Source organism: Caretta caretta, chromosome 18 (assembly GCF_965140235.1).
Source record: "Caretta caretta isolate rCarCar2 chromosome 18, rCarCar1.hap1, whole genome shotgun sequence".
Taxonomy (NCBI): domain Eukaryota; kingdom Metazoa; phylum Chordata; order Testudines; family Cheloniidae; genus Caretta; species Caretta caretta.
Genome location: NC_134223.1, coordinates 14673947 through 14696070, shown reverse-complemented (window position 1 = coordinate 14696070; position 22124 = coordinate 14673947). Strand labels below are relative to the sequence as shown.

Here is a 22124-nt window from a genome sequence, read left to right as displayed (position 1 = left end):
CCATGGGGCAGCCGTTCCCAGCACGAGTGATGGGCCGAAGCCCTCGCAAGCACTTTGCCTCTGGGCTCAGTGAAAGGAGGAACTCCACTCCCATCCAAAACCACAATCAGGCGCAAGGCACTGTCTTGGTGCCAATGTTTGAAGGTCATGAATCAGGTCCCTAAGGATGGATCTTTAGTCCTCTCCGAAGGGCAGCAGGGCCGAGGGATAGGTTTTAGGGGGGAGGGGGAGACTCCTACCTGCACATTCCCTTCACCCACCACGATCTCCGCAGTGTAAGCATATTGCACCAGCTGATCCAGGGCCTGCGGGTCAATGTCGTGCAGCGTCACATGGGTCTGGCGGCTTTCACTCATCTCATCTGTGGGGACGCACGGAAAACTCCAATGAGGCCCAGCCAGGCAGGCACGCGGCCCAAGAGCACTCTCGGCCATGCATGGAACAAGTCAATGGTTCTGAACAGAACAACAGTTTCCCCAGGTATATTACTGGGATCCCCAGCCATCGATTCTTGGGGCTTCTCCCCTGCACCTTTAACTGGGGATCCCCCACTGATTACTTAAGGATTCTCTGTGTCAGCTTTAACTGAAGACCCCTGCTCACCGATTCCTTGGGGCCTCTCCCTTGTCTTTAAACCAGAGGTTCCTCCACCCTAATTTCCTTCTCTCATAATTTCCTCCTGGCATCTCTCCCTTTCCGTTAACTGGACTCCTCTCTCCACCTTGCCTTTAAACTAGACATTGAGCTGAGGACAGGCTATAGTCAGCTCTGACATTCCCACTACCCGTACTCCTGTATCATCAAAAACTCAGAAGCCTGGAGCTTAGTTAAGACCACGTAAGGTCTAGATTAGACCCAAGCCCCGTTCCCCTCTCCCTCCCCGTTCACATCACTGGTCTGACAGCCAATTCCCCCTGGCATCAGCAAGAGGGGGCCAGGGCCCACAGCCTGCAGGAGATGCCTTTGGAAAGGCAAAAACTTCCAGCCTTCTTATCCGTGGCGAGTTGGGGATGGAAGGCCTGGTGCGGGAACTGGATTTGAATGGGGGAAGGAGGCTGCTGCAGGAGGGGGAGGTGGGTTGAGAGGTGGGGAGCGGTGTGGAGCAAGGCGGGTCAGAGAAAGTGCAGAAGGAAGGGGTCTGGAGCTCTGCAGGCCCGAAGGAAAGGACAAAAGGGAATGGGGAGAACATGGGCTCCTGGGAAGAGTCAGATACTTGCTTGTGAACATGGCGTGGAAGTAGGGGCTGCAGGAGGCCAGCACCACCTTGTGGGCCTTGATCTCCTTGGTGCCCACGTGCAGCACGATGTCGCACAGCAGGCCGCGCTGCCGCATGCGGTTCATGCAGACGAAGGCGTCATGGTAGTGCCGCTTGGAATTGTGGGAGATGCTGTGGCCGTCCCGGTTGAGGAGCTGCATACCCCCCTCCATGGCTGCAGGGCGACGGCGGGCACTCGGTTCTCAGCGGGGTCACTGCAGGGGAAAGCCAGGGAGGTCAGCGAAGGAGGAACGACTGAGGCTGAGCCACTTCCTCAAGGCTCCCGCCAAGCGATACACTCGTCTGCTTCCTAGCCGAGCAAGCCTGCTCAAAGTCCCCCTGGGAGGAGAGCTTCCCTCATACCAGGTCCCCTGCAATGGGCCCCACTGGGAGGAAAATGCCTTCCTGCCCCCAAACTTTGCAGTGAATTCTCATGAGCAAGGATCACCCTAGAGAAGCATCCGATGCCACAGAGGAACTGAGATGCCATGGGAGTGCCAAGAGTTGTGGACACTAGGGCCAAGACCCCATCCTGCAATGGTCCAGCTGAGGGCAGGACATAGCCCACTGGGTGTAATTAAAATAAGGGCAACATTCGGTTGGAGACATGGCTAGAAACGTACACAGGAGCTTTTCCTTGAAGTTATAGCCAGGTATCTTATCCAAGTCAGTCTAACAATGCACATTTCCAAGCTACACCAGCATAGGCATTAATCTTGGATTGCTACCTTTTCCCTTTACCATAGCACACCAGCTCTGCATGGGTAAAACAGAGCTTAATTAAAAGACCCAGGCTATTAAAACAAACACAAGACTAAAAAATTGAATGATAAAAATAAATACCCCATGCTCCCTGTATTATACGCAGCAGCGGTGTCGTAGATTATGAAATAGTCCATGGGACTCAGAGGACTTGGGTTCTATTCCTGGCTCTGGGTGACCTTGGGCAAATCACTGCCCCTTCTGTGCCTCAGTTTCCCTCTTCACCAGTTGCCTGCTCAGAGTGTAAACTCTTTGGGGCAGGAGCTGTGTCTTACTGTGCATTTCTACAGCACCTTGCATAATGGGGACCCTGGTCTATGGCAACAGAAATAATTCATCACCATGCAGCTGGAGAAGAATCTCCCACTCTACTTCACTGATACAAGCTCTTTGACTATTTAAACTGCAACTGACTAGTATTAGTGCAATATTTTGAAAAGAGCAGTTTGTCTTTTCAGATCTCTGGTCTCTTCTCCCGCAGAACCTGGGGCCATCCTGCAGCCCAGTTTGGGAAAGGAGCCCTCTCTTCCTTGAAGTTCTTCAGATTGCTTTGAAAAGAATAAAGACCAATGCTCTGTTTCCCTCCGCACGTAGTACGCTGCCTCCCCAGTCAGTATAGTGCATGTCTGGCCTCCACCCCAGAGCCCCCCAGGCTTTTCAGATCCTGACGTAGCTCTGCTGGGGACCAAACTGGGGTGCCCACACATTGAAACGTAGGTCAGACCTATTGCTCCCACATGCCGCTGATGAGGGGCTCCTTTGTACTCTGGCTAACATCCCCAGGTTGCCACCCTTTATATAGAGGAGCCCATTTGGGGTGACAACACAGCCCATCTGTTAATCATATAGCTCATATAGGTGTGGGAGAAGAATTTGCCCTATGGTGGGTAATTCTTCCTGCATTGACTTTATCACACACTCTCTCTCTCTCTCTCTCTCTCACCCAGCCCAACAACTTGCTATTTGGCTACAGCAGATCTAAGGAGACGGATAGTCCTGGAGACCAACCACAGCCTCAGTCAAGGTTTTGGAAATTCTCTTTAGCAAATAACTTTGGATTTTTTGCAGGCAGGGCATGGAGATGGGGTGTTACGCCAAGCCTGCTTTACCCACACTCAGGAGTGTCTTTGAACAAGCTTTGGTGTAGTTGCTCCACCAAGAAAAAGCCCCCCTGGATGGGGTCATGAGAGCACGCCACAGACATACCCTTTGAATTCAAGAGTAAGAATGTTGCACCCCCCCAATCCATGTCATCCCTAGTGAATCTGGGGGGGAAGGGTTCCCTATTTGAGGGATGTGGGAAAGAAAGGCATTTGTTTCTGCTAAGACATTTTCTTCTTCTATTGCCATGCTGGCAGGCCACATGTGTCTAAGCCGCCTGCCATGTTTTGAAAGGCGTTTGACAGGCTTTTAGATTCTCACTGCAAGCAGCAGCCAAAGAAAAAGAAAAAGAAACAAAAAAAGCGAGCCAGGAGGGTGAAGGAAAAAGGCAACTTTTGAAAATCATTAGCCACGTTCTGATCAATCCACCTGCCCCCGCATTCCTGCAGCGAGAGAGTCTCCCCAGCCTCTGTATCCTGCACCGCACCTACACGCCACCGTCCGCCAGGCATTTAAAAATAGAACTCCCCCATGCAGCAGTTGCTCAGCCGTGAAGACATTGATTTATTTATTTTTAGCAGCACACAATGTACCAGGATTGGGGTGTGTGTGTGTGGGGGGGGTACAATAACATGCAGGAGAGAAACCTGCAATGCCCTCTGGTACTTCGATTAACAGACACACACAGAGGAAGGAGAAAAATTTCAGACTCTCACCCCCATCGTCTCCAGTGGAGGCTCACACACACAGGACAAAAGCAAAAAACCAAAACAAAACTGATGTTTCCAGCGATGGGTGCGTGTGGGGGGAGTACGGGACATCATCATGCCCTTGAAAGGGGGAAATGCATCGGATGATCGAATAGACCTTCTCCACCTGTAACTCCTGGGAGCCCAAATGCTGATTACGAGAGTCCTTAGTGAAGCTGCAATATGTATAATACACGCCAGGCACGTTAATTAACGTGGGTAAAATGCTGGGCTGAAAGGCAGCCTGGTTAATGCGAGGTATAATTATTACCCTCTCAGGCTGTGCTCAAGGACTGTTTCCAAAGGCTGTTTTATTGTATTGGACGGGCTTTGCAATAATTGCTTTATTCCCCTCCCCAGGTGCAATCTCCTGAAGACAAACCCCCAGGCTCCCTGGAGGGATCCGTGCGCCTCCTGAAGCTAGTTTACCCGCTTAATATGCCACCAGGCGTGCTTTTGCCCATTACGATGTTAGGCATGCTCCAGTTCTAATTGGAATCACTCGCTGCCACTTTCCACATCTCGCCAGCAGAGGTGGTGGAGGAGGGGGTTACGTGAAAAGAGAGAGACGTAGGAAGCAAGTGGACACCAAGATCTTTCCTTGCGCTCTTCTGAGCTTGCAGCAAGAGCCCCGTCATGCCAGGCATGCCCTGGCTGAAATTGGAGGCTGGGGGAGGGGCTTTAGAATTTAGAAAACAGGGCTGGAAGACAGGACTCCGGGTTCCCTTGCCAGCTCTGCCCCTGAGTCGCTGCACAGCCCTGGGGAAGTGACTTGCCCATCTGTGAAATGGGGAGAATGATACCCTCTTTACAAAGAGCTTGGAGGTCAGGGAAGTAGAGGCGCTAGGCATTATCCTGTGCAGCTTTCCCTGACTCGGGCTTGTGGAGCAATTGTATCTAAACACCCTCTTGGCACCTCCTGGGGGTGTTCAACCCCCCGCACTGCGTCCACATAAACATGCTGCATCCAGCACACACAGGAGCAGCCACCCTCACAGCAAGGCATGGGAAAGTGAATGCACCAAGCCACAAGCACAGGAGATCCCTGGGGGGTACCCCTCCCAGCTAGGCTTCCCGGCCTGGTGACAGAGGAGCAGTTCTCAGAGTACCATGTGTAGGGGCCGCTCCCTTCCCTGGGCTTCCTCTCCTTATATTCACATGGGGGGTTCTGACCGGTGACTGAATTGCCAGCCTGCCTCAGAGCACAGAGCCCTCTTTCCTTCCTAGAGGCAACATTAGCCATCAGTGATTGACAGGAACGGGTGGGGGCTGCCAGCCAATCGGGGGGAGGGGAGTCCCAGAGAAGCAGAGCCAGCAGTAGTCTTGTAATGCCATAAGGGGACATAAGTCACAGACAGGGCAGTAGAACATGCAGAGAGACCACAGCAGCAGCAAAAGGTGTCAACTCACCCCCTGCCCTCCATTCCTGCTGGGGAGGTGGAGCATGGGCAGTTAATGGACAATCAGATAAAAGGAAACCAGGCACTTTTTAAACTGCATTATTGAGATGCCCTGGAAACACAGGTTCAAACCTCCGCAGGGCCGACGGGGCCTCCCAGCCCTCCCTCAGCAGAAAAACAGAGTTCCGTGCAGTTTACTAAGTGAGGCGTTTGGGGATGGGTCCTTAAAAATGGCTTGTGGTCTTGTCTTGCCCTCAGGTCCTTGCACAAAACTTCACTGTTGCCCTGTGTACTGTATATTGGTTGCCACTCGCAGTATCACCAACCCCAGCTGCTTGAAAATGACTCAGCCCCTCCAGTAAGGAATTATTTTGGGTAAGTTCTATGGCCTGTTCTATGCAGGAGATCTCAGGGACTGGCACCGGTTCACGGTCCGGTCATTGAGAAACACTGGACTAGATGATCACAATGGTCCCTTCTGGCCTTGGAATCTACAAATCGAAAATCATGGTTTTTAAGCACATCTCACAAGAGCGTTTTGGTTCCATTTCTTTGCCTTCTGGTGTCTGAGCCTACAGGGGACACTTGACTCATAAGCTTCTCTGCAACCCTAGAAGCTCAGAACTTATATATGTAAAAAAAGTAAGCTGAGATTCTCAGGAGATAGCATAAATTCAGGAGCCGGGGCTTTAAGACAAAACACCAACCATCCCAAGAGTGGCAATAAAATCAGGAGGACTGACAAACACCCCTCCATGGGCTGCTGCGTTTCACTGGCCTTGGACATGTAGCATTGGTAGACTGGCTGAGGATGGCATGCAGAGTCACCCGGTCAGATTGCTCTGGGGCAGGACATTAGGCCAGGTTGCTTGCAATGCTGCAGCATGAGAGAACGCACAGCATTCCCCACCATGAGACGTCAGTCTCTGAAGACAGGAAACATGAACCGCAGCATCAGCTGGGGCAGGGCTGCTCAGGCAACCCAAACGGGTCCTGCAGAAGTTAGGTGTTTAGTCTACATGGGACACGCAGGGAAGTTACTTAAGGCAAATCAGCTGAAGAGGTGAAGTCAATGCCCATAAATTAAAGCACGTTATTCCCCTCCCCGGCATGGATGCTCTCATTCAGGAGTAAACTGGCCTCAGTTCACTGTAACTTAATCCTCAAAGACAACCCTGGGAAAGTGGACAGGTACAGTGCTGTCTGTCCTGTCTCCACCCGGCTGACAGACTAAACAACAGCTCTAGGATGGGAGCCACCGCTTCCCTCTCAATGGGGAATTGTCACAGGTCAACACTAAAATGTTAAGGCTGCTAAGTATCACACAGCCAATTGTTTGAGCAGAGCCACTGGGATGGTGGGTGGAACACCACTGCGTCCCACCCCTGGCTGTAGCTAACAATTGGAAATCTAGTTTTATCTGTTCTTTCTCAATTAGTCTCCAAGAAACCCACTAGGGGCTCACACACATCTCAGTTTGTGTCACCTGAGCACATTGCACACCTCAGGGGCTCCTTGCATCCCTCCACACACTGGGTGCCATCTCTCATCTGGCATTCTCCCTACCATGCCAGGGGTTCTGTCTTCAAGGGCGTGTCTACATGGGGATACTCAGGAAAGTTAAAGGTGAACCAGCGGAAGGTGTGAAGCAACCAATCATCTCCCAGTACAGCCACGCCATCCCACACAGTCTGATAGTTAACACAGAAGGGGCCGTTAGCGATAGAGAAGTGATATCTAGACAGGTGTTCATACAAGGTCTGATGGAGAAGAAAAACAAACCCTTGCCAGTCACCATGACGACAAGCTGAAGATGAGCAGCTGAAGATCAGAGGCCACTATAATGGGCCCTAATTGGGCCCCCTGGTTAGCAGTCTCAGCAGAGAGGCTAAAGAACAAAAAGGCCATGGAGACTGGGTTCCCCCATTCCTAGAGGTGGTCGCACCAAGTCAGAAGTCAAGCACACTGCACTACTGCGCCTTGTACCGTGGATAGAGGGCCTGATCCTGTTTGCGGGGTTGCCCCTTTGCCTTGAATGGGTGTGGGTTCCCAGCTGTAATGAGAGGACTGTCGGAGTTGGCAGGGAAAGAAGGGAATCTTCGCTCTGCCCCTGCTTGTGCTGCGGGCACAGAGGGGGAGCCAGTTCCTAGCAGCACTCTCCGACGAGATGCCGGCACTAAAAACGTGCACGGGAATAAGAAATCTCACGCTCAGGAAGTGAAGGTTCTGTCAGCCCCACTGAAAGGGAATGAATAGGGAACAGTGCCTGGATCACAAGAGACAGTGAGCCAGTCTCCTGAACAAACAGGGGGAGAAACAAGCTTGGTTTTGTTGAGCGCGCAGACGTTGGGCTGCATGTGTGACACGTCAGCTCGGATACATTCAGCGGCCGATGAATATTAATTTCTTAAGTTACGACCGGAAAAAAAACAAAAACAAAAAAACAGAAGGTGGCCGTGCACAACGGCTCGGTTAATGAATGCAAATGATCCTGACCCAAAGGGAGGGCTGTTCTCTTGCCCAAAAAAGCATATTTTCGAGGGAGTGAATGGAAACACCCTGAGCTGTGAACAGGGCCAGAGAGTCAGTTCCCCAGAAAAAGGCTCTGGGGTTGCCCTTCAAACAGACAGGCCTGGGAGAACTGGCTTCTCTTGGCACTGCAATCCTGGCTACCTTGCCAGCTGGGAGCTCTGAAATGCTCGGCACAGGATGCCTCTTTGCAAGAACCAGGGTGCCGGGGGACTCCCAGGTGGCTGCTGGGTAGATTCCCTCCAGCTGACGTACCCAGCATTCAATTTCTGTGCTTCCTCAAGTAACTGGTCATATGGAGCGATGCTACGGCTGGGCCATACACAGGTTTGAGTCTACTACTGTTTATTGAGTTAACGGACCGAGATCTTTAGCTCACGGAGTAAAGACCCGTGATCTTAGAACCAGAGTTCCGGCCTCCTGCTGCATCTCCCCACTCGTACGTTGCCTTTGAACCAGTAGCATTCCACAGCACTACTGGAGAAAACCATTCCTGGGTTTCACTCCCAGTGGGAAGCAGAAGGAAAAGGGTTAACAAAAGAGCCACCGTGGGGGAGGGATAGCTCAGTGGTTTGAGCATTGGCCTGCTAAACCCAGGGTTGTGAGTTCAACCCTTGAGGGGGCCATTTAGGGATCTGGGGCAAAAATTGGGGATTGGTCCTGCTTTGAGCAGGGGGTTGGACTAGATGACCTCCTGAGGTCCCTTCCAACCCTGATATTCTATGACAGATTTGGTCTATGACATATGCGCAATATACTGCAGTGGTGTCTTCTCATTGGCAGTACGGATCCCTGTCCATCTTGGCTTCCTGGTTCCAATTCACCATTGAGAGTCTTACACTAGCCCTAAAAACCATGCACTTGATTTGTGGCTGACAAGTGACAAGAGGCCAAAACCCAAGGCCACTTCTGCACCAGTGAAAGCACTGAAATGTCAGTATCCAGTCAGCTGCAAGGAGCGGGAGGAGCAGGAAGAGACCAGGCTGGGGGATCTGTGCATCCTTTGTCACAGCTCACTGGCAGAGGTGGGACACGCTGGAGAGTCAGGAGTGCATGTCCTCTATTCCACCCCAAAGCCAGCAAGTGACTGGGATGCTTCTAGGTGGAGTGTGTATATACACACAGACAGGTGTAAGACTTTTCCTTTTCAGGTCTCTGCATTGCTCCTAGGTACCCCCTCTTGCACTGCACCGATAATTCATCCCCATCCTTAGCTGCAGGCCTTACAGTGCCCTTAAAAATCTTTTCAGGCACAAGTCCTGCTCTCGCAAGGCTACCAAAGGACATGGACACAGCATGCTAGGGTGATTGGCAGCACTGGATCCCCACCCAGGGCACCCAAGAGAACAACCATCAGAAGGGGAAACTGAACTGGCTGCAACAGCCATGAAGACCTGAGGGGCCCTCCAGAACGGGGTGTGGAGGGAGCAGTGGATTTGGTTTGGCTTGGGGAGCACACCTTTCTCCACAATGCACTGCACCCCTGTACGCCAGGCGTACTTAGCTCCAACACTCCTGTACAAAGGGGAAGTCTGATCTGCTTGGCAGGGTCTCTTTAACAGAACCCACTGGCCCAGTATCATCCTTGAGCCCTTCCTAGCACCTCCAGCACCCCAGTGTGAAGGATGGAGCAAGGCGCAGAGAGGCGGCAATCTGAATCCTCATCAGCCTGACTTGGTCGGGTTTTTTCCCCTACTCACTGTGCATCGGTGTGAACAACTTCATAAGGGGCAGGGTTAATCTGGCCCTGACACTGTGCCTATGGCTGCACCGTTGCTATTAGCTAGTGGTGTTTGAAGGACACATCCCCCGACCCGGCCCGCACACACACACAACGCAGGGATTTTACCCCTCAGGAATTGCTCACTGTCACCCATGCTTATGAGCTGTTCAGGAAGAAGCCAGGCGAATATCACTAGGGTGAAGCAGGCATGGAGAATGCCCTCAGCACGGCACTCCCCCGCTGGGGCAGCCGGCCAGCGTCTCATGCCACTCGAGAATTGGAATGACGTGCAGGGCTGCCCGAGACAGGGCCCTCCTGGTCCCCTGGGGGCAGCCAGCTCCTCAGGGTCGGAGGCGATCTAGCTGCATTTAAAGAGAGGAGACCAGAAGTGGGAGAAGTCTAGCATGTGGCTGGTAGGCTGAGCTTCAAGATGCAGCGGGGGCCAGACATGCAGAGTCGCTCCCGCCCCCTCCCCAGCAGCTCCCCAAACACAGGCTAAGGAAAGGGAACAAGAGGACGAGAAGGGAGCATGCAGGTATTGGGGGAAAGGGGCTCTCTCAGTGCTGAGTTTGGGAAGGTGATGGCTCTGTATTTTGTAACAGTTTGCAGGCTATTACCTAGCAGTGATGGCCAAATCTAGCTAAAGGTACTTATATGCTCCCGCCCCCATCACGGTCATATTAAAGCACCTCAATCTTTATTGTATTCATCCTCACACCACCCCTGTGAGGTAGGGGGGTGCTATTACCCTCATTGTACAGATGGGAAACTGAGGCACAGAGCAGCTGAATGGCTTGCCCAAGGTCACCCAGGAAGCCTGTGCCAGAGCAGGGACTTGAATTTGGGTTTCCCAAGTGTTTGGCTAGTGGCCTGACCATTGGGCAGAGATCCAGATTACATATCAGGCACTGTCTCCCACCTGTTTCTGCAGCAGGCAGTAGGGTCCTACGGAGAGGCCGACTTTTGTTTCCCTTCCCCACCCACCCCACAAGGGTGTGCAACAGTTCCTGAAGGGGACCCCAGTCAGCCTGCTTCCTCCTGCAGCATTAGGGATCTAGGGAGGTACATGGAGGGAGGGGGGCCTGTAGATCCTTCCCATTCCTGAGCCATGGGTAGAAGGATGGGGGTGGGAGGGACAAAGAAGAGGCAAGAGGCCTGTCCCCACCTCCCACAGCAATTAGACCTTTTCCGCTCACGGACTTCATGAGCTTGTCCTCTCCCCATTTCACCACCATGGTGTGACACTGCACCTGGTTTTCAAGCCAGTAGATGATAGGTTGCGTTGTGCTGTTTGCAACAGGACAGGTCTAGTGAGTCTCCATAGAGGCCCGGATCTTGCCTTCAAGCATCCTCGTGGCGCTCAGCACTGCGGTAGGGGTGCGCAAGCCATTGCATGGCACATAAACAGGGAACACGACGCCATCGGGCTCTGGTGCAGACGGAGGTTACGTGTGGGCACCTGCAAGGTCAAGCACTAGATGCACCCTCCTCACTGAGATGCAGTCTCAAGCTTCTTCTGCAGCTCCTTCCTTGCTTGTAAGTACATGGAGTAGCAAGAGGAGAGGACAGTTTGAGCAGAGAAAGGACGTGTCCAAGGAAGCATGGGTTCAGGTAAGCTCATTAGGCGCTTAGTTCTGGCCTCCCTCCTTTGGTCACCTGCCTAGGAAACTTCACTACGAGGATGTGAGTGTGTGTCAGGCTCAGGCCCCAGGTGCAGAGCCATTCTGTGGATTCACCCTAGCAACCAGACCAAGTGGGTCTCATTAGCTCCAACTCAGGAGGATAAAAGGCTGACTCAAGAGGGAGGATTTCTCCCCAGAGGAACGCCTCTCCTTAAGGCATCCCAGGAGGAAGCACAAAGTTTATGGCCTCGATCCTACAAATGGATGTATCTCAGCAGACCTTGTACCCACAGACTTGAGTCCTGACTCTGCCATCGGGTAAGCACAGCCCTGCCTTAGAGGGTTAATTAAATTAAGAACAGGAAAGGGGCGTGTTTGGGCAAAAACCAATGAGTTCGCATGAGCTGCAGCAGGATCAGGGTAGGGAACTCACCCATGTCCACAGGGCTCCACAGTTTGGGATTAAACGTATACTGGGATTAAATGTAAAGCTATTTGGTGCAGGGACCATATTCTTCTTGTATATGTGCAGCCCCTGATATTGACTGGGGCACTGTTAGAAAAGAGTAATGAAGGCTTGGTATTTTTCCCCTGTTTAAACATTTTTTATATGTTGAATGCAGTTAAATGCTTTCCCCATTTCCTCTTTTAAAAAGGCCCTAATAATTAGCCCTGTCTTAAGGACTTTTGGGGCATTTGTATTGTTCTAGGGAAAACTCAATTCAAAATCCTCAATTTTCCGCACACGTGTGTGTGTGTGTGTGTGTGTGAATTGCACACAAATGCTTTTTTTTAAAAAAAAAAAAAAAAAAAGAGGGCACGGATAGGGTTAGAAGTTGTCCTCTGTGTCACACTGGGGCAGAACACAAATAGAGGACACAGTCCCCAGGAACAATCATGAGGCACAAATAGCCTTGCTGACAGCATAACAATAGGCTCTGTGGTTCTACTGCACAGCATTGCCAGAAATACAGCATGAGCAAATGCATCAGTAAAACAAACCAGATACCTGGTGTGCAAATTCTCACCCCTCTCACCTTCCGTTTGAAGAGAAGCAGTGCCAGGTGGTGGCATGAAATTAACACAGGAATCCAAGCTAGGGTGGCCGTCTGTGCAGTATTTTAAGAGAGGTCCCAACGTCCTACAGCCTATATCCATGAAGCAGTTACTAAGGAACACGAGATCAGATGAGATGTTTGCAAGCAATAATAATTTCTAAGGCCCCTCCTCTCTGTATTCCAGGGCCCCAAAGGACCAGACTCGGATATAAAGGGATGGTTTTGAACCATCACCAAGCCACGATGAGATTCCAACCCTTAAAAATAAGCATGATCCCATACTTTTCAGACTTCTCCTTCATATCCCTGGAATGCTGGTAGGCACCCCAGTGTATACAGCAGCTCAGATTCTCACAGCCCTGTTATACAGCCAAAACACATGAATAGTGGTCACAAAAGTCCATGTGCCAGTATTCTGGCAGAGCTAGAGCGCAGCACAAGGGGCCTATCGGAAAAGCATATTTCCTGTGGAATTGACCCCCCCCCCCCATCCCCATTTCCAAGGGGCTTGTTGCACAGCTAACCTCCCAGGGAAGCAAATCCGGCGCCGTAACAGCCCATTGATTTCTTCAGCTCAGCACAGCTAGAAGCCAGACGACACGGCAGAGAGCCGCAGGAGAGAAGATCAAGTGTGCCTGGGAAGGTGGCACTCAAAAGGAAACCCCAGTTCTGCCCTGCAGATGCCATGGATTAGCACCGTTCCTTACTGACAGACATAAATATGTCGGGACAGGACGCGCCAACATCGACTCCTGGAGGAAGGGGCACTCAGCAGCCCCATCTCGCAATTTCCCTCCTCACCCGCAGGGAGGGAGGGCACAAGGAGAAAGCACACAGGCCCCCCCTCCCCAGCCAGCCAGCAACAGAAGCCAAAAGACTAAACTGCATGTTGCGTCTGTCATGGCCTCCGACTGCCGAACAGCAGATCCCCGCACATAGATGCATCCTCTGCAGCAAGACCCAGCGAGCGACAACCACGTGCACAAGCCTCTAGTACAACCTGGCCTAAAATGTCATTGAAAAAGGCCTCTTCTCTTGTGTACCTTTCCCCAGCGCGCATCCTCCATCTGCAGGCCACCAGGACCCAATTAACAGAGTAGCTATAATTCTCCTTGACGGAGTTGCTTCTTTCTGCTCCCAAGAAAACACACACACACACACACACACAGAGCGCCTGCTGATCAGCAGCATTAATCAGCTCTTCGACTTGCCTAGAGTGTGGGGTGCAACAGATAGAGATGACTCGCACTAGCGAGGAGCACTAGCTCCCAGCTCTCCCTGTACGTTTTTATGAATTAGACATAACGACGCGCATTGAATCCTCCTGTCTAGACATCGGCAAGGAAGTGACAGGCTGCCAGGGAGTGTGTGTAGCTTTGGGGGTGGGACGCACATAATCGCCAGCTCTGTAGCATGCAGAGATTGTGGTGGCTGCAGGCAGGGTATAGGGATTGGCACACTGCCTGTTTGGCCCAGGTCAGTATCATTGCTTTAACAACCTTCATCAGGGCTTTGGGAGTCTGCTCCGGTGGGTGGGGAGGTTTGGTGCCTTTTCCAATTAAAAGCGTTTCTTCTGCACATCTGTCCCGTGCACCTGCATTTTTTAAAAAAGGGCGAATTTCGGGCTGGACGATGCCCTAGGGCAACGCCTTAAGGGCGGTGGTGGGAGTGCCAGATAGAACCTTAGCAGCATCTGCACCTCGGCTATGGAACTCTTGCTCCTGCGAGAGATAAGGGGCTACAGGTCTCACCATGTTATGAGCTAAATGCAAAATCCATCTCTTTGGCTTGACTTCTCCACCCCTCCCCAGTACTTTCTTCACACAAACTACTCCAAATCCAGTTCTTTCATCTCCAGGCTGGGGAGAGGCAGTGTAAAATACCCTGGGGAGGCGCTCAGGTCCTGCGGCAGTGGGAGTCAGATGTACCCAACAGACGGGGTGCCTGCATGCCTGGATCTTCCCAGCCCTGTGCAGAAGTGAGGGGGAGATCCTTACTCTGATCTAGCCCTAAGCAAGCTAAGGACTGAGATCCAGTAACCAATTCCCATGGCCACTCCTTATTAGAGCAGGGGCGAAGACCTCACAGGAGGCAAGATGATCCCACATACCCATCTCAGGGAAGTATCAATTCCATGGAGGAAGACATCACTCTCCTCCCCCAGGTGCACTCAGCCGGGGAGCGGACTGGCGGCAATGAAAAAAACACTTTACCTTTGGTCAAGGAGCAGAGATGTCCCTTCTGGAGGAGAGGTGGGTCGTGCAGCACAATTGCCTCCCTGGGAATTCTCTCTGCAGACACAAGCATGCATCATATTGAGGATATTGCGTGCATGTGCCTGGTGCCCCTGCAAGGCTATAATCAGGCCCAGTACAGGCAGGTTCCTCTTCACCATCCTGCTGATGCACCTCATTCCTTCCCTGAAACTCCCCCTATGCTATCCTTCTAGGCTTAATGCTGTGGTACCCGAGCGCTGCTCAGAGTTATGCACCTTTGCTGCTGCCCATTGCACCACCCCATGGCAGGTCCAGTCCTGGGCCTTTCCAGGTCAGTATCATCCTCCCATATTAGGAATGGTGGAAACTGAGGCACAGGGAGAGAGTAAGCAACTTGTGCACCGGCACAGAAGATGTCAGTATCAGAGGAACTCAAAATCAGGAGCTGCTGGCTCCCCATCCTGTGCTCAGGCTACACCACTCTGTCTCGGCGGTACACCAAGCGAGGTGCATGCATTCTACCTGCCCAGGCTCAGAGCCTCTGATCACAGGTGGCAACTTACTGATATGGAACTGGCCACTTACTCCTCAGCTGTACTCCACTATCTCAAGGAAAGGATATGTCCATTGAGGATGGGTAGGAAAACCTTGTGTGTACGTTGTCCCTACAAACAAAATTAATGCTCTGGAGGATGGTGTGGACTGCACCCTTAGCAAGTTTGCAGAGGACACGAAACTGGGAGGAGAGGTAGATACGCTGGAGGGTAGGGATAGGATACAGAGGGACCTAGATAAATTAGAGGATTGGGCCAAAAGAAATCTGATGAGGTTCAACAAGGATAAGTGCAGAGTCCTGCACTTAGGACGGAAGAATCCCATGCACCGCTACAGACTAGGGACCGAATGGCTCGGCAGCAGTTCGGCAGAAAAGGACCTAGGGGTTACAGTGGATGAGAAGCTGGATATGAGTCAACAATGTGCCCTTGTTGCCAGGAAGTTCAATGGCATTTTGGGCTGTATAAGTAGGGGCATTGCCAGCAGATCGAGGGACGTGATCGTTCCCCTCTATTCGACATTGGTGAGGCCTCATCTGGAGTACTGTGTCCAGTTTTGGGCCCCACACTACAAGAAGAATGTGGAAAAATTGGAAAACGTCCAGTGGAGGGCAACAAAAATGATTAGGGGACTGGAACCCATGACTTATGAGGAGAGGCTGAGGGAACTGTGATTGTTTAGTCTGCGGAAGAGAAGAATGAGGGGGGATTTGATAGCTGCTTTCAACTGCCTGAAAGGGCATTCCAAAGAGGATGGATCTAGACTGTTCTCAGTGGTAGCAGATGACAGAACGAGGAGTAATGGTCTCAAGTTGCAGTGGGGGAGGTTTAGGTTGGATATTAGGAAAAACTTTTTCAATAGGAGAGTGGTGAAGCACTGGAATGCGTTACCTAGGGAGGTGGTGGAATCTCTTTCCTGAGAAGTTTTTAAGGTCAGGCTTGACAAAGCCCTGGCTGGGATGATTTAGTTGGGGATTGGTCCTGCTTTGAGCAGGGGGTTGGACTAGATGACCTCCTGAGGTCCCTTCCAACCCTCATATTCTATGATTCTATGAAAGCCACAATGCTGTGGCCTAAAGCACTGGACTAGAACTCAGAAGACCTGGCTTTTATTCCTCGCTCGGCCACTGGCCTGCTGGGTGACCTTTTGGCAAGTCACTTTACCTCTCTGTGCCTCGGTTTCCCTGTCTGTAAAATGGGGATAAGGATATTGCTCTCCTTTGTGAGGTGCTGGGTATTATTATTACAACCATCTCCCCATGGAGTTCTGAGGCTCACACAGGGATCCACCTGCATGGATGCAGTTGCAAGCTTGGGGCTAATCCTCTAACAGTGGACTCCTGGGGCCAGATTTTCTGAAGTGCTCAGCCTACGGGGAGCACATTGGGTGCTGAGGTCCAACATCAAACCAACCCATTAAAGGCCCAGAAACTAAGCTAAGCCTTTTCTCTCTACCTCTTTATGAAGGGTCAATGTACCTAACACACAGGCTGTCAAATAACAGGACACGCTGATGAATGCACAAACTCAAAGGGTCAAATTCTGCTTTCCCCTGCCCTGGAAGGCATAGAGTGGGAGCACTTTTACCCAACCCTGTGCACCTGCCTGGAGGCAGCAGGAGTCCATCAATCGGAAGGCACAGGGGAGCATTGGGGCTGGCAGAGGGCCTGCTCGGCTGCTTTCAGTGGTCCTGTCTTTCCTCCGCTTCTGTACAAGTGAGGCGGTGTGGTGCTGGCTCTAGGATTGTGCTGCCGTTGCATAACAACAGTGGCCACACTACAGCCAAGCTGAGGCTCATGCACAGTCCTCACCTGCCTCCGCCGGGACTATCTTTAATATGAGCCAGAGGAAGCATTAGCTTTAGTTTAAAATACTAGTTGTTTGTATTACAGATGCCCCATTGCCCTGGGTGCTGTACAGACACAGGCAGTCCCAGCCCCAAAGAGCTTTACAAACTAAACAGACAAGTCAAATAACAGGTGGGAGGAGAAAGAGAGGGCCAGGGAACTGAAATGACTCACCCAAGGTCACACAGCAGCTCAGCTAGGAATAGAACCCAGATCTTCCGACTCACAGATTCACTCACAGATCCCCAAGGTGGGGGACAAAATTAAGTGGGGATAATGGACAGCCATGGGTTCCTTCTGAGCATCACAGTCTGGGATACCAAGCTAGGCCTTTAAAAAGAGAGAGAAATGCCAGAATGGTCTTTTCCTGAGCTGTTGTGATGACGAAAAGATATATTATTTACGCAGGAGGCTGTGTGACAGAGCTATTGATCCTGGAAATCCTTTGCAGGTCACGGCTCACTCAACAGCCAGGATATAAGGAGTTTTTACACTTTCCTGGGCATGGTAGAAATATTCGTGAATAATTTTCAGCAAGACAAAAAACTCCCAAAAACTGCTCCACCAGTTCAGAAGCCTTAGCACCCTCCTCCACTGAATTACGCCCCCCTTTAAACGAATGTAGCAATTGGGTGTTTGTAGTAAACACTGGTCCAGAGAGGAGCCCTTGCTACCCCCCAGCGGCCAAAAGTGATGCAGAGCATGATGGGCCATTAGTATTCCTGTGCTCTCAAAGCAATACTGGGTCCAGTAGGACTCATGGACTACATAGATCCCCGAACAGAGGGTGCAGGCATCATTTCTGCCCACTCCAACTCACTTCCCCAGCCAGTTCCTGGCCAGGAGCAAGTCACACCCACTTTGCTGTCACCTGGCTTCATGGTTTGGTCAGAAATTGGGACAGGAATAATATCTTAGAATCTGCATTCAGAGCCAGAGCCTGGTGTCCACCAATGCGTGGACAAAGCAGCCCAAAAGTACTTCACAACCTCTCCATGTTACTTCATATGCATGAAGATCAGGAGGGAAATTCCCGGGAGTCTACATGCAAGACCCTTTAGAGAGGAGCAGCAATTGTCCATTACTCCCTTCCAGGACATCACAAACCCATTGAGAGGCCATTCTGCCCATCCTCACTAGACTACACAGCGAGTCAACACCTTGCAGACATGGAGGGTGGAAGTGGTGGATAGATCATATCAAATCCATGTGGACTTTTTAGCTGTGTCCATGGCTAGAAGGGAATGTCACCCACCAACATCCATCGTCTCCATTCCATAGCCAGACGGGCAGAGATCCCAGGCAACCCACGAAATCCAAGTGGAGCAATTCAGCCACAACCGTATCTTTGCCCGGCAGCAACTGTTGATGCCCGGAGATGGTTTCTTGTGGAAGGCTCTAACCGCCACTCAAGGGCGGCTGGCAGATTATTTCTCATTGGAGAGGCATGAATGATCAAAGTGGGCCCCACAGGTTCTGCACTGGCCTTAACCTGCCAGAAAGGACACAGGTCTATTTTGCAAGTGGCTGACCGCTATACCTTCTGTCAACCCCACACCTTGGTGGGCAAGGCCATCCAGCAGATATCGTGCATTTCTTCCCTCCAGTCCCCTCAGGAACAGCCTGGGTCCCACCGACCTTATCTGAAAGCCGACAGCTCCTCAGAGAGGGGATGCTCTACTCGGTTACCGAGCTGAGGCAGTCTGGATGAATCAGACCACCCCTACTTGGGACTGGTTCGGCCAGTCTAGATGTCACAGCTACTACAGTGACAGTGGGAGGCTCTCTCCACCTCAAAGGCAGCCACAGCAGGGGGGCAGGGAAACCCACTTTGGTGCAACTGAGCGGGCTTGGAGGGTCTCCCCGTAGCAGTACTCCTACCTTTGCTGTTTCAGCTGCATGGCAGGGTGGGGAATATCAAGACTAACAGGGTGCTCAGATTTCATCTTTCCCATTGCAGGGTTAATATGAATGGAATTGTAAGAACACCTAGAAGGCTGAAAACTTCCCTTCTGAGCCTCCGAATCTCATGAGGCTTCAGCTCAGAGTATTTTTTTAATGAGTTCAGTCCTATTTAGGACTGAGATGCTTAACTGTAGCAGCATAGAAAAAGGCACTGCGATCCTGACAGACAGCAACCAGAGACTGCTAAAGCAGATCAGCTATTTAAAACCCAGGACTTTTTAAAATAACTTGCTTAGATCAGCTATACACAGGGGAATAAAATGGATTTTAAACCCCAAAGCCTAAGTGTTAGGGTCCGGTTGGTAATAAGTAAGAGACACAAAAGGCAGGTTTAATGAGAACTTAATTTTGCATATGTCCTTACAACATTTCACTGGACAAAAGGCATCATGTTACCTCAGGGCACTCCCTGTGTAATCCCAACCCTCTATCAACTTGCAAAGAAATTCACTAGCTTTATGGTGCGGAACTTACATGGTTTTGCTCTATCAGCCCTAGGGTAAAAAACAATCCTTTGAGAGGGACATCACACACACACACACACACACAGCAAATTCACTAGAGCCTCTCCTGCTAGCCAGGAGAAAGTGCCTGGTTCATCAGAAGCTATATATGGCCCTAATTTCTGCCCTGCTATGGGAAGGAGCGCTTCCCACTTCTACAATTCAGCAAAAAACAAAAAACAAACAAACAAACCCACCAAATCCCACTTGGCACACAGCTCATTTTTGCAACGGGAATTGATGACAGTCGTAAGACAGGGCACAACTTCTCAAGGAGAAATTGCGACTCTCTATGCCCCCTTCAAAAAAAAAAAACCCAACTCTTGTTACTAACAGAATATGAGGGGCAGAAAAGCCTGGTAGGGGGAGAAGATGCTTTGGGTCCTTTTCCTTTGCATTCCCCGTTCCCTCCCGTATCGACTCTCCTTGCTCGGTCATACTTACAGATCTAGGTGCAGGGAGATGGCTCATCGCTAATCTCCAGCGCCCGGATCTCCTCGGAAGATGCTGGGTGCGTGTTTGCGCGCTGTCCCCCGCTGCTGATTCTTCAGGACCACCCAGCAGCCCCCCCCTCTCTCGCTCCACGCTGGGCAATGGGAGGCAGCAGGTTTCCGATGGTCCGAGGGCCGCCAGCTCCCGATTCCTTTGTCCTGAGCCCCCCAAATTCTACAGGGCTGAAATTGACGCAAATGTAAACCAACCAGGTGCAGGCAAGACTTTTAAGGCCGCTCCGCCTCCTTCCCCAGTCTTCCCCAGCACGACACGTTTGCCCGCTCTTTCAAAACCACTGGCCCAGCAAAAGTCGTGATGCGGGTTCTGTACTGCCGGGGGCAGCTGTCAGCCTGCCCTGACCCACCCCACGGGGTCAGGGGGGGAGACGGGGAAGAGGCGGAAGCGGCCTCTAGTCATGGGAATTCCGCCTTAAAAAGCCGGTCTCCTGGATGCAGGGCGCAGTACTGCAGGCTTTTAGCCACTGCACCTGGAGTCGTGCGGGGACAGGGGGATTTTAAACTGCACTTGACCCCTCCCCACGGCTCCCCCCCCCCGGCCACCCCGAAAGCCTTTTGCAAACATGCAATATATTTAATATACACAGGCCTTAAAAGCCGGTGAGCCCCTCTTTGAATCGCGCCGGGTCTGACAGCTGCAGCTCTCCGAAGGGAAGTCACCTGAAATAACCCCGCCAAGCCGCACGGGTTTAAATGCAGCAGAGACGTACGTTCGAGAACAGGCACATTAGCAAGAAATCAGGGGCTGTCTGTCTGTCTGTCTGTCCGTCCGGCCGCCTCGGCCAACCAGAGCTCAGCCTTGCGGGCTCCCCACCAGCCCTTGCCTATCCCGCAACCGCAGCTGCTCCAGCAGCAGAGAAACAAAGGGCTGCAAAAGTGATTTATGGTCCGGCTCTGTTGCAAGGCAAGGCAAGATAATGGGGGCCTGGGAGGGAGGGGAACCAGAGCAGACGGGGGGATGCATTGCACTGTACCGCATCAGCCTGCAAAAGGAGTTAATCGCAGGACACCGGCTGCATGCATGATGGAGACAGAAGACCGCAGCAAGGATGTGTGGCTCTGCAGCGAGTCCACCTTCAATCTCCCTCCCCATTGTTCAGTGCTGCGCTCCCCAATGCCTCTCTCCCCCTCCGTGCAAAAAATAACAAAGACCCTTTCCCAGAGCACACTCACCCAAGTGAAACTTGTGGGGGGGGGGGGGGGCTAGGAGCTAGCGCTGGCTTGGTCAGACAGGACGGTATCCTACTGGCTCAGCTCAGCCATAGTTGCACTCAGTTCGTGGGTTCAAATCCCCCCTTCGCCCTCCGCTCTGAGTGTGTCACAGAGGGGCTTCCTTTTCTCCCCAGTGCACCTTTCTAATCTGTGTCTGGAGCAATAACAGCTCTTTCCGTGTAAAGTCGTCGCCTGCTCCTGAATTGCAACCTGTGGTATTTAGTAGGGCTGTGCGGTCTGGCTCTAGACCTTCCCTTCCATTGCTGGGTTGGAGACGCCGGTCAACGGTACTAAAAATCCTAATAGAAAAGTGGCACGTTCTTTAAAAAAAAAAAATCCTCTAAAATAATTAGTATCAGGACTGGCAAGCTGGGAACAGGTTGGATGAGAGAGGTTCTTTTAACAAAGGGGTGAGATTTGAAAGTGTCCCATTGCCACAGACACACCACAACCCCCTTCACAAGGAGGGAAGTACTTTAAGAAAAACCCGTAAAATTGATCCAAAATCATTGGAACCTTCCTCCGCAGGAATGCAGTTTTCTGTAAGGCCCCAAAGAGGATGGATTCCTGCAGAGCCCCGTTGAATCCAACAGACTTACATGCATAGCTGCCTAAAGGGATTCATTTGAGTAAGTTCTTGCAGAACTGCAATCTTTATGTGTTAAAAGAAAAGGAGGACTTGTGGCACCTTAGAGACTAATAAAATTGGTTAGCCTCTAAGGTGCCACAAGTCCTCCTTTTCTTTTTGCGAATACAGACTAACACGGCTGCTACTCTAAAACCACTCTTTATGTGTGTGTGTCTGTAAATACAGAGAGAAATAGATGTTAGCATTATAAAATAGGTATGAGAGAGACATTTTAATAGTCAAGAACATGGGTTAAATATTAAACTATATGTGTTGTAGAAAATGTGAGATAGAGAATATTTTGGTATTAAATTATACACATTCAATCTTGAAACATGTTTGCTCTGAGCACTTTTTAAAAACCCACCTTCCTACCAAAACAAAACACTCCACTGAACACTGTTCTCCTCCTAGGTAGGGGGTAAGAGAGAGAAGGAACCACACGCGAGTGACAGTAGCTCAGTATGTAAGAACCTATGTAGAATAGATAT

The 22124-nt window shown here is 51.3% G+C and overlaps 1 protein-coding gene across 8 annotated transcripts in view; it reads right to left on the bottom strand.

The window, feature by feature from the left end:
- Positions 1-21150, bottom strand: part of KLHL17 (kelch like family member 17) — a 38141-nt gene extending 16991 nt beyond the window's left edge. Inside the window, exons 1-6 of one of the 8 annotated variants that reach the window (XM_048824990.2) lie at positions 20967-21150; positions 19729-19958; positions 16991-17146; positions 14413-14490; positions 1218-1470; positions 240-361 (exon numbers count right to left, since the gene is read on the bottom strand). In XM_048824990.2, the coding sequence (XP_048680947.1) occupies positions 240-361; positions 1218-1428 (333 nt within the window). In that variant the 5' untranslated portion in view covers positions 1429-1470; positions 14413-14490; positions 16991-17146; positions 19729-19958; positions 20967-21150. Of the gene's footprint in view, positions 1-239; positions 362-1217; positions 1471-10769; positions 11049-14412; positions 14491-16990; positions 17147-18071; positions 18208-19728; positions 20283-20453; positions 20806-20966 lie in introns of those variants that run through there. The other 7 variants (XM_075121204.1, XM_075121205.1, XM_048824989.2 and 4 more) reach the window with 7 other exon arrangements.
- Between the last annotated feature and the right edge of the window lie 974 nt (positions 21151-22124).